This window comes from Asterias amurensis, chromosome 14 (assembly GCF_032118995.1).
Source record: "Asterias amurensis chromosome 14, ASM3211899v1".
NCBI classification, from domain to species: Eukaryota; Metazoa; Echinodermata; class Asteroidea; order Forcipulatida; family Asteriidae; genus Asterias; species Asterias amurensis.
The window spans coordinates 9,169,817-9,182,224 of NC_092661.1; the positions used below are offsets into that span (position 1 = coordinate 9,169,817).

Consider the following 12,408-nt stretch of genomic DNA (forward strand, 5'->3'; position numbering starts at 1 on the left):
TCCACGGACGACGCGAATACAGATTGCAAACACTTTTACTGAATGTGTTCATGTAGTGTCGTGCAATCCGAAATGGTTACAGACTATTAATTTGTCATACTCGTACACGCAACGGACGTCTGGGTACTGCACGCCATGTGCTAGTCTTCGGACTAGCGCATGGCAAACCGACGGCCGTCGTCTAGCAAAACTAAGACATGTCATGTGACGCGCTCTGAACCAATGAGCAGGCAGAATACTTGCAAGGGGTGTTATAATATACAAATATTGACTGCTTCGAGTGCTATGGTTAAAACTATGACTCCCGAGGTGATCCCCGGAGCGTTCTATTTTCCCGAGGCGAAGCCGAGGGAAAATAGAACGCTCCGGGGATCACCGAGGGAGTCATAGTTTTTATCCATTGCACGAGTAAAAGCAGTCAATATTTGTTTTATGACACCCCAAACATTTCTAAATACTGTACTATTATTATTAAGTTACAGACCTGAATGCTACAATCCACGGACGACGCGAATACAGATTGCAAACACTTTTACTTACTGTGTTGCATGTAGTGTCGTGCAATCCGAAATGGTTACAGACTATTAATTTATCATCCTCGTACACGCAACGGACGTCTGGGTACTGCACGCCGTGTGCTAGTCTGTCGGACTAGCACACGGCGCCGTGTGCTAGTCTTCGGACTAGCGCATGGCAAACCGACGCACTATCACACGGCCGTCGTCTAGCAAAACTAAGACATGTCATGTGACGCGCTCTAAACCAACGAGCAGGCAGAATACTTGCAAGGGGTGTTATAATCTTTGACAGTGACCAATAGTGTACACTGCCTTTAACAGCTTATGACATTGGGAACCTTGAGCCTTTGCCACTCGCGTGCGTGGTCTCCTCTAGACTTGATTCAAGTCCCGTTCCCCTGATGCGAGAGGTAGACTGGATTTGGTGAAGTCTAGTAAATTCCCGTTCCAGTCGCTTGGGCTCGCAGCTCTCCAAGCCCCAACAAGGCCCAACCCCGTGTCATCCCACCCAACCTTGATCCGCTGCTGCATAACTACATTTTGGCGATAGGGGATCACTTGTCTTATTGTGACTGCTGGCGCGTTACATGTGTTTGGGACCTGAATCGAGAAAGGGACTTGAATCAAGTCTACCTTGGTTGCCGCGCCCGCCATGCTGTAAACGCACGCGTTGTAAATCATTTCGAGCTTCCATCGATCCGCGTTTTACGGAGACAGAATGAAGCCATTCATGTCTGCTTCTTCTTTCTATATCGAGTGCATCATCTATTCTTCTTAAAATAAATGTTTGGCCAGGATTTGGTGCATCTTACAGCCTTTTCGTTTGCTACCATCAAGTTGTATGACTGCTGAACAAAGATGAACCCAGCGAACTTAACTTGCTAACTTACTTCTGTATTGAGGCTTAAAACATCAGGATATGTGCTCCTCCTACCTGGCTAGCTGTTGAATGCTAAACTTCAATAATGCCAAAAGTTCACAGTCATCAGAATTCACCGTTTGAATATCGGGACAGGCCGCGAAACCACCGCTCATGGTCCCCGCGAAACTGCTGTAGCAGATCGCCACTGACTAGCTTGGTGAGTGACACGAGAGTATGGAAAGCAATGATCGACACCATGGATGTCCAGTGCGAGAAACTGCAATACCATCGCCGTCAGACGGATCACCGGTTCGGCGTCACGACCGAAGACGATATCCTGACGGGTATGACGGAACAGCTGGACTGCGCAAGCTCTAGAGTGACGAATAGGTGACTAGATTTTGTTTTGACTTTGGGGTTGATCAAAGAAACTTTTTACTAGAGTGGGACTCGAACCAACGACCCCCGGATTAAAAACGTGCCGCGTGGCAGGAGATCCTTACCCCCCCCCCAAAGAACATGTCCCCATTATAGCTTCCTATAAGTTAGGAAGAGTTCGGTGAAATTGACGGCAGCTGTCTCTAAAGGCATTCTTTATTTGTGGGTTGGTTCCCACACAGTGACTTCATGATGCCGAAAATAAAGCTTGAGCACTGATTTCGCTTCGGCATCCAACTTACGTTCGACCAGTTCCCTTTTACATATAATAACCATTTTGCTCACAATATCACGATGTGCAGATCTATCTGTGAGCAGAGAGAACCTTCCCCGGGCCCATGCCATAACCTCGTACCGTGGAGAGTGGCCGATAACATACCTGAAGAAATGCTGTTTTCCATCGAGGACTACGGTGGCGGTGGCCAAGCCATGCCAGACAGTCCCAGGGGTTCCAACTCGTCCTCCACGACACTTGTCTCGAGCGGCACGCTAGTTGATCTGGAAAAGGACGAGTTTATCGATGAGGATGAGGACGACATGGTAGATGAAGAAGAGTATATGTATGGCGATATCAGGACGGATAGTCTTGGATCTGGTGAGCCGGGGAGGGAATGCATGACAGAAGAGGATGCGCTGGAAAGAAGTTCTTCTTGCACGTGGAGGGAGGCGATATGCTTCAGACAATACCGAAGGTATGGCCCTTTTCGAAGCACGGATTAGGCTCAGGCTAGCTTGGCTCCGCGGTTTGATTTGAAAATGCACGTGCCTTGCGTACGTAGTCAGGGCTTCAGACCAGAGCCTGAAGCCGAACCTAAAGCCGAAGCCGTGGATTTGAAAAGGGCCTATGTACTAAAAAATACAGGGTGCAGAAGAAAACCAAATCGCGATCATTTTTAAGCAGGGTTCAGCCTAGACTGGTACCCTGTAATTATCCGCAGGTACTTGCTTTTCAGAACCAGTGATTTTATTGGGTACAATGATTTCATTGGATAAACGTGCAGTGACGTAAGCTTTCTGTGTTTTGATGGTCCGAGGTGACGTTTGACAGCTGCATGTGAATGTAGGTGGAAGGTTATTATGGACGGGGATTGACCTATAAGTATAGAGGCCACTCTCTGGCGCTGATAGTCATGAGCCTTTAAGTGTGACGTCAGATGTTTGATAATTATTGTATCCAAAAATGCTGACTAGAAAAGGCTGTAGTCGAAAAGAGGAGACCAGTAATTAATAACTCACCCCGCAGTTTTTTGTAGCGAAGTAAGTTAATAACGAGAAATCATAAAAGGCTTGACAGCTCTTTTCAGAATTGAGAAGTCTCCCAAATTCCGAAAATCTACTGCGCGGTAGTCGATTATAAAGCAAGACAAGTTCGCAAAGGGACATAAGTAGAACATAGACCATTTTGAGGTATGGCCGACCTACTATATAACAGTATTGGTTTTGGGTAAATCTGATACCCACCCAAACCACACAATGCAATCCGAGAGTGACCACTTTTCTTTTTTAAAGGCGAATGGTATTACCACAAACCAAATAATAAATTATACAATAATACATCACCTACAATGGCTCAACTCAAACTCAATTCCGTAATGACTGTTTTGCCACTGTTACACAAACAGGTTGCCCCATCCGAAGATGTCATGGCGGAGAGCACACGAGTCGGTTCGGAGACGGAGGATGTTCGGCGACCGACCACGACGGGGAAGCCACGGCAGCAGAGGATGGTCGCCACGACTCAATGTTTCGTGGACGAGTATCGAGGAGGAACTTAAGGTAGGGTGACAATAGCCTTATGACAAGGCCTTCGTGGCTTGAAGAGCCGCATCCCAAGCGACTGGAACGAGAGACCACGCACGCGAGCGTCTCCAGTTCCGACTCTCCAAGCCACGAAGGCATTGACAAAAAACTAGGGTGCCGATAATTGGAGGCTTCTTGTCTCATACATTAAAGGGTTTGATACCTTTGGTTTTGGCTATGACCTGGATGAATCTCTACTCACTGTAAAAGAAGATATAATGTAAATTACCTGTAAGAGTTTCAGCTTCAATAGTCGTAAAGGTTTTGAGAAACAAGTGAAAATAACAGAGCGATATTTTTAGGAGAGTACGTTGTACATGCTAAAATAGTTTTCGTCTCAGGAGACGAAAACTATTTTCGTGATATTGTTTTACTCATTGTTTTACTCATTTAAGACAGCACCCCAGCGAGTAATGGTTAAATGGAATGTTTCTACCATCATACCCATAGTCTTCAAACCGTGTAAGCTTTAATGTAAATCTGTGGACATTTTTTTTTTGGACCTTTTTAAGGTTTACCTCCCTCCTCACTCCTTTCATGGAGTGAGAAATTAGGAAATGTGATCACATTGTGACGTCATGAAGGTCTACTTTTCAAATCACCCGCCTTCATTTCCACTTTTTTTTGTTATGTACAGAAACAAGGGATCTTGTCGTCCCCTATTGAGCTGACAACACTAGTCTCTCCTGCACGCCCTCACCTGAACACCAATCGATCCAATGCCATGCAACAAGTCACGTCGAGCGACTCTCACGAAATACTTGAGCTGGGGTTATCTGATGAGACCGAAAGTGATACTCGAAGCTACGTGGATGTTCAGCAAGTTACAGATGATCAAGATAAGCATTGTCGTCAGAGAGATGCCCGAGACACCTCAGACTATGTGGACGTTCATCCCAAAGTTACCGGTTATCGAGATAAGCATAGCCGTCAGATAGATGTACATGACACGGGGAGCAACCCTGGAAAGGAGCACCCGGAACCGGACGCTGTGAACGGACGCACGGGCCCACAAGCAGTCGCTGCGAGACACGCCGATGAAGACCGCTTTGCGGAGCTGACAGCGGGTATACCGGACGCGTGGCGAGTTGGTATCGGGAACACAAACCACGGCAATAATACCAACATACAATCCTCCTCTCAGCCGAGACGATTGTCTAACATCGAACACCTAGCCGCTAAGGGTAAAATGGGGTCTCACTCCAAACCTGTAAAAAATGATATGGAGCAGTACCTCACTGCAAAGCCATTTGTTCCCAAAGATACAGCACCAACCCGCCGGTTAGCTGTTAAAGATACCGGCGACAAAAAAGGCAAAGACCCAGACGTCAAACTAAATGGATCATCGGGGGTCAAAGGTCAAACCTCTGGACCCAAGAAAGAAACAACTGGTAGCCATGGACTGAAAGATGGCAGAAACGGCCAGGAAACTTTGCAAGTTTCAGGTGTCACATTGCAACCGAAGACAACGAAAAATAAGCGGGCATTTCAAACTGATCAGCGTCCCATCCCCGTCATTGAGCAAGGGGTCGTCCATCATCGCCGATTGTCGCCCCCGGTAACTACAAATCAACCTCCAACAACAGAGGTAGCTGCTCAGGTGACTGAAGAAGCATGTCGTCGCATTGGAACGGATGCAATGAGGAAACTCAGCGAGGTAGTGCCTTCCTTGAAACCAAAGTGCGGGCACCAAACCCGAACCGTTGTTATCACTGCAACCTCTGACGATGAGGGGGCCAATAGATGCAACGGTCCTCCTCATCCGATACCTGCTCGGCCGCCGGTAGCAGCGGTGGTGCCCACTCGAGGGGAGAAACGGATTAGAGAAGCAGATGACGGCAGGCACAGGTTCACCGTACCGTACGCTGCTAACACGCTACCAGTTAAACCGAATCCAACTCAACAACAGCAGCAACAGTACAACATGCAGCCGGTTCGGGCACTGGCTGAGCAAGTAGGAGTACGCCCTCTGGCGTTAACGTACCGTCAGGTGCAGCACCCACGTCCACCAAGTGTCATTCCCCTGGTCCCTAACCCGATGCAGTACAATGGACCTGCCTGGCTCGCCGGTAACCCTCAGTATCAACACGGGTACCAGCAGCAGCAGCGCATGCCGATGCGTCCACAGCAGCCGTTCGGTCACCAGCGACAACTACAACATTTAATACCACATCACCCAACACAGAGAACCAACACTGGCTTGGAGGATCCTTGCATTGTGTATGCCCAGCCAAGCAACTAGTAAGTTTCGCCCTCAAAATAATGGGGTAAAAAAGAAAAGAAAAAAAAAGACTCATTTTACGCAAAGATTGTATAGTAATTTTATTTTGGTATCAGTACCAAACTGTCTTGGGAGAGCACTGAGTTTTTAATCTTTAAAATATCTCAGCTCTGACAAACACTTGAAGGCTTACACTTTTAAAACTCAGTGTGTCTTTCATCTCTTTTTTTATACGCAGTCTACAGAATAACCAAAGTAACTTAATGGATGGACAACGCCCTCAACGACCAGCTGCCGATTCCACCAACCAACTACTAGCCCGCGGACTACCACATCCACAACTACAACATCAACAGGGTCAAGTACAACATCAGCAGGGTCAACTACAACATCAGCCGGGTCAACTACAACATCAGCCGGGTCAACTACAACATCAGCCGGGTCAACTACAACATCAGCCGGGTCAACTACAACATCAGCCAGGTCAACTACAACATCAGCCGGGTCAACTACAACACCAGCTGGTGAACCCATGGCATCCCACGCGGTCTCATTATCTAACACACAGCAACAATTGCAACATCAACAACAATGTCGGGCAACAACAACAGCAACAACAACAACATCAGCAGCAGCAGCAGCAGAAGCAGCAGCAGCAGCAGCAGCAGCAGCAACAACAACAACAACAACAACAACAACAACAACAACCACAACAGCAACAGCAGCAGCAGCAACAGCAACCGCAACAACAACAGCAACAGCAGCAGCGACGACAACCACAGCAGCAGAAGCAGCAACAACAGCCACAGGAACAACAACAACAACAACAACGACAACAACAACAACAACAACAACAACAACAACAACAACAGCAGCAGCAACAACAACAACAACAACAACAACAACAACAACAACAACAACAACAACAACGTCAAACATTTCAGACTCAACAGCGCTTGTTAAACTAACTCAGCTAAAACTTAACTATAATAGTGTTCCATTTAACGCGAAAAACAATGTTGATAATTCTCTCTAATATTGTGATGTATGTAATGTTTTCTTAAATGTCTTTCGGTTTCCCCTAGAAGTGTTTTATTGTTCAAATCAGTCAGTTGCAGAGGGGGCAACATAGTTATTCAGAAAGCACCATTATTCGGCGCGCTAGTAGTATTTGCCGAATTCTCCCAAAATAACAAAACAATAACACAAGAGTGGCCGCAGTCTGTGACGCATCGACCCCAGCCTCATCACCGAACGCTTTGACGACAATGTGGTGAGACGCAGTTCAGACTTACTTCCTCGGGGAAAAAGGTTGTGCGTCATCAAACCTGGTACGCTTGCTCCCGAAAACCACGATTTCCCCCCAAACGTCCTAAAAAGTAGTTTATCAATTATTTAATTTTCCAATCACCATTAACGCCGAACGCGGCGATTCTTCAGATTATCCACAGCCTTGCCAGAAGTGACCAATTCAAGTCATACGGAGAATAATTTTGTCCGCAATATTGGGTGCGTTCGTTTAGCTTCCCTGGGTCGACCCCGGTCTGCCCCGGTGCGTTCGAATAGCTCTGACGTCATTCCAGGGGCTCACCTGGGTCAGGCCCCAGTGCCCTGCTTGTGGAGTGGGTCACTTGGGGGCTGGCCCCAAGTGCATGACGTCAATACGACAGCGGTGAGTGATCGTTCGTTTAGCTCTTGTCAGGGGCTCACCCGAGTGAGCACCGCGGGGTAGACCCAGGGAAGCTATTAAACGAACGCACCCATTGTTTTAGCACCAAAACGTGCCACCATCGGCTAGATTTAGGGGTAGGCCTATAATTAACACTTATACATAAACACGTCTGTCTTTGAAAAACAATGCAGTTTCTAGTTTGTAAGTTCATATCGTAAAATTCTATCAACAAGTGAAACAATGTTTCAAAACCATTTTTACAAAAATTATAACACTACATTTTTTATTTAGAATTACAAGAATTGGATTACAAAATGTGTTTGTTATTTATGAGAGAACTAATGTAAACAACTAGTCATATAAACATGATATTAATTTTATGTGAAAATACAACCCCCATTATTTTCTACTATAACTCTTTGTATACTAAATTTTAAATTGTATCTATAGTTAATAACAATTTGGGAATGCCAAAAAAAAATTGCCTTTAAAGGCAATGTATGCCTTTGTTTGTTTGAACCGTTCGATTGTTTTTAAGCCTATGTATGGATATACCTGTAGTTGTATATAATAAAGTTAACCTGTGAACATTTTATTTATAAATCATTTGCGTATTACTAACGAAAACACGTGTCATGTTTTTATCCATTAACACAATGACATCTTATTAATTTAATCGACTAAACAACAGCAACAGACGTCTCAATCATTACGAAACCTTGACTGAACTTTTGTTTCCAACTACTCGTAAGGAAATGAAAAGAACAGACGGAACTAAAAAAAAAAATCCCTCATGGCCAGAACTTTACTTACTTAAGCCTCAGCTGTTTCACAGTCATATATATAACCTTGAAGTCAAAGTGTTGCCATGGAATCGCCCGCCCTCTACCGGATTCCTGTAATTAGTGCATGGATTACATTAGTTAGTCTTCCTAGCTATAAAGAAATACACTCCGTAAACCTCTCATAGTCCATTACGAGTAATTAGTGACCATGTAAAAAATGCCTAGTTTATACGGACATCTCAAATAATAGTGGCACCATAGTGCTCATATCCGTCACTCAGTGATGCTTAATGCGCTTCAACGTTCAGTATTTTCCCTGCAAGGTTTATATGTGGTGTTTTTTACAGCAGAGTGTGGGTTAGAATCCCGGTCGTGACAATAAAAGTGCCCTTAAGCAAGGCATACCTAATTGCTTCGTAAAAAGTTTGGAAGGTTGGTGTTTTTTGCTCTGCAACATGCTCCCTGTTTCAGCCCCAGGAGTATGGTGGCAACGTGTCCCTTATGACAGTTGATTTGGGGTCGATAGCCCAAAATCAGTGTAGCTAGTAGTTGCCCCCACCTTGAAATGACCGTCCCGGCCTTGTGGGTTTGGCGATGTCTCCTTGACAAAACATTAGGGAGGTTTGGCTGCACGTTCCGCGAGCAACGTGAACGTGAACGTCAGAAAATCAGTCGTTAAAATCTCACGTTTTTAGCATACGTGAAACTACCATACTTCATGTCAGGTATGTACGTGCGCGCAGACGTCATCTTGAGCATGCAATAAGACGTCAGTGGAGACGTCACCTAGAAACAACACAGTTTTTGGACGTTCACGTTCACGTGTTTGCTCGCGGAACGTGCAGCTAAACCTCCCTATTTGGAGGTATACGCGTGGCAGCATTGCACGTGTAAGGACAGATTGCATGATGATACACTGTCTGTACGGACTTCATAAAGGGATCGGGGAACCGACGCACTGAATCCTTCCGATTCAAAACACTACTTCTGATTAGTCATGTTGGAATATCGAATGAAAAAAGGGCACATGACTCTGTTTTCACAGGACTCTGTTTTCACAGGAATGATCGATTCCGTCATGAGGGAGAGAGGGAGAGTGCCTTTCCGTGAATTTGAGCGTGTCATACGGCCCCCAAACCCCCCGTCTTTCGCTCTCCAGGAACGGCACGTGGATGATACGAGAATACCCTGGATAAGACCTTGAACTCCTCTCTGGGTCCATGGGGATGGGTATACCTCGATTGTACGAGTATTGGCAATGACACAAGAGATCGGCTGTGCGTATTATAATTTGAGGAGATTGCTGGTTTGCATCTCAAGGGCAAATAAAAGTACACCTTCGCCATCTTGATCCAATTGCATGGTTCTTCGCTCAATCGCTCTTGGTGCATGCATTATGCACTTAATGTAAGCAGGGAAAGAGCCTACACTCTGGGTCACGATCTGACCCAGATCAAGGCCCGAGAGGGAGCCGCTTTATAGATGGTCCCGCTTAGAGAGCCGTTTAGACAGTCGACATGACCTATATATTCCCCCAAAAATGGGTCTGCGATGTACATGGCTTGAAGTTACTACATTTCGTACATGCCCAATAATCTGACGTCACACTTCGAGGCTCGTGAATATTAACGCCCGGGATCTGCCTTTAGCCTACGTCAATCCCTGTCCAGAATCACCTTTCACGTGCATTCTCTTTACATACACACTGGATGTTGCAGGCAGACGACCAAAAGTGCAGCTGCCAAACATCACATTGGACCAATCAAAACACAGATATAGAAAAAAGCTTACGTTATTGCCCGTTTATCCAATGAAATCATTGTACCCAATGAAATCAATGGTTTTGTTAAACCAATACAGTGTTATATCTTTGTATTAAAAGACAGGGGACCAATTTTACCTGTCGGTTAAGCTCTGGTAGGTCCGTAGTTATAGACGCTTACAAGTTAAAATGTGCAAATGGAGTGGGCGTTGTAGCAACTTTTTACGGTCTGTTTACGAACATGGACGGGCTAGGACGGGTTATCGAGATGGTGTTCCAAATTTTTTGAGCGACCACCCCATTCTGCATGAAATAGACGAAGTGGCAACCTAAAAGAGAAAGACGTACTACGAACGGATTTGCCGTTCTTTTATCGCACGCACATTTGGATGTATGCCTAGCCTATGACTTGTGTAACACAGACCGGCTCCGTTTGTAGCACGTTCATCCCGTATACAGACAGACCCAACTCATTACCAGAATTTAATAAGTTGTAGGGTCACACATAGACATTATATCCGGCCAAAACTATATGTTCTACAGCCAGATCAAACCCGTTTTACGAGTTCGGACGTTTTAAGAACTAGTTTGGTGTACACTGTCATCCGTCATCCGTCATCCGTACATTAATTCAAGACTTTGTTTCCTTCAATCATAGTAGCTTATGACTTTGGGACGTCGCGACGCGTCGTGAGTCACATCGTCTATTCATTTCATACAGACAAAGTTACTCGTCTAAATAAGGACCATCTTTGTGAAATCGACCCTGCTTTTGAAAAACCTTTAAATATATATATATTTATCGGTTTATTTAATATAAAAAAACACATTAAAAATGTATTTTTAACAATAAAAAGGAATCCCAAACTGGTGTACAATTTTCGGAAGCGCAGCCCTGCCTTGTATTTTGGGCTTGAAGCCAAAGTGGCTTAATGTGTAACTACCATTACTACGCATATAAAATGAAAGCCAACACGTTGTGTCCGGTTCACTAATACTTTGTTCCAAATCTAATTTATTTGTCAACGATCAGAAGGTCCCTCACTTCGAAGATTCTGACAGTTCAATTTGTTTAACTAGCAATAAGGTCGTCATTATACTCGTACAAGTATGGGTGTAGTCTCTCACTCATGCCACGTCCGTTTTGTGTGTTGTACTCTCGTTATGTATAGAAGTGAAAAATTCACTCTCTTGTCCGAGTGGTGTAAGTTTTGCTCTTTTGAGAGTGAAAGTCAGTTTCTGTGTCACTCTTTTTGAGTGAAACTAGAACGAACTTCACTCTAAATTGAGTTGAAAGTGCCCGTCTTTCGCTTCAAAAAGAGTTGTCCGCTACATGGCTCTTTGCAAGAGTCATGGCAGACAAAACGAATGATTTTTCAATATTGTCCAGACATTGGCGTCGTAGCTGCAACCGCCTTGAAATAAGGCTACTCCGGGCTGGGGGCTTACTGTTTGTAGAGACGGATTCATTACAAATGGAAAGGAAAGGGAAAAACGTAACATTGAAACTACATCTATTTTTATATCTCAGCCAACAGTTACGTCCTTGTGCCCCCTTTTCTAATTGAGTGTCACGCCCATGTTAGTGTAATGTGATTACACGAGGCACATCCCCTCATGGGGTGTGTACAGTCTCGATCATTAGCGATGATTACCATCTAAATGAATACCATTGAAGATGGTACACTATGGTACAATCACGTTTTCACATGTCATTATAGAAACCAAGAAGTTAAATGTCATTTTGTTTTACCCTTACATCACCGATGTGTGTATTAAAGGGACACACCGGCCGACTTGGGCTATTTGGGATACAAAATAGACTAAGATATGACTTCAACGGTCTTCCAGGAACGAAGAAGAACAGTCCTTAAAAAAAATCATCAAATTTAGCCGTTTTTGAGCATTTTAAGACAAAAACGCAGGTCGCGTGATTGTTCTAACCAAAAAGTGGTACAAACAATCACGTGACCTTCCGGGCTAGTTTTACTTTCAGCCGTCTAAAAGTAACTTACTTAACCAAATTTAAATCTTTTTTTTACAAAATTATTTACGAATAATTGACGAAAAAGATCATGTATTCAAATTATCGCTACAAAATGTAAATAATGGTGAAAAATCTAACGTAAGATTTACATTCAAAGAGTCCGTGTAACGGAAGCTTGTTATATGGCCGCTTTGGTTTTTAAAAATCATTTTTCGCTATATACGTGACATTTTGATGATTTTTTTTACAGCAACCATCTATAAAAACATTATTTATGATTCTACACCCCTAAATTGCGTAAACGGTGAGCCGGTGTGTCCCTTTAAGTACTTTCCCGAGTTCTGTGGAATAAAACATATATGG

The 12,408-nt window shown here is 44.4% G+C and overlaps 1 protein-coding gene across 1 annotated transcript; it reads left to right on the forward strand.

Annotated features, from left to right (window-relative positions):
- Positions 1-1,247: 1,247 nt before the first annotated feature.
- Positions 1,248-8,118, forward strand: LOC139946965 (uncharacterized). Its single transcript, XM_071944760.1, has 5 exons — positions 1,248-1,770; positions 2,121-2,510; positions 3,441-3,594; positions 4,256-5,859; positions 6,078-8,118. Exons 1-5 carry the CDS (start codon positions 1,484-1,486, stop codon positions 6,805-6,807), a joined length of 3,165 nt encoding a protein of 1,054 aa, XP_071800861.1. The 5' UTR covers positions 1,248-1,483; the 3' UTR covers positions 6,808-8,118.
- The last annotated feature ends 4,290 nt before the right edge of the window (positions 8,119-12,408 follow it).

Bases quoted from the DNA above. Each gene is read 5' to 3' on its own strand.
- LOC139946965 (XM_071944760.1), top strand. From the start codon at position 1,484: ATGCCAAAAGTTCACAGTCATCAGAATTCACCGTTTGAATATCGGGAC. The intron at 1,771-2,120 runs GTGACTAGATTT...CACGATGTGCAG, and splicing joins AGCTCTAGAGTGACGAATAG to ATCTATCTGTGAGCAGAGAG. The intron at 3,595-4,255 runs GTAGGGTGACAA...TGTTATGTACAG, and splicing joins GTATCGAGGAGGAACTTAAG to AAACAAGGGATCTTGTCGTC.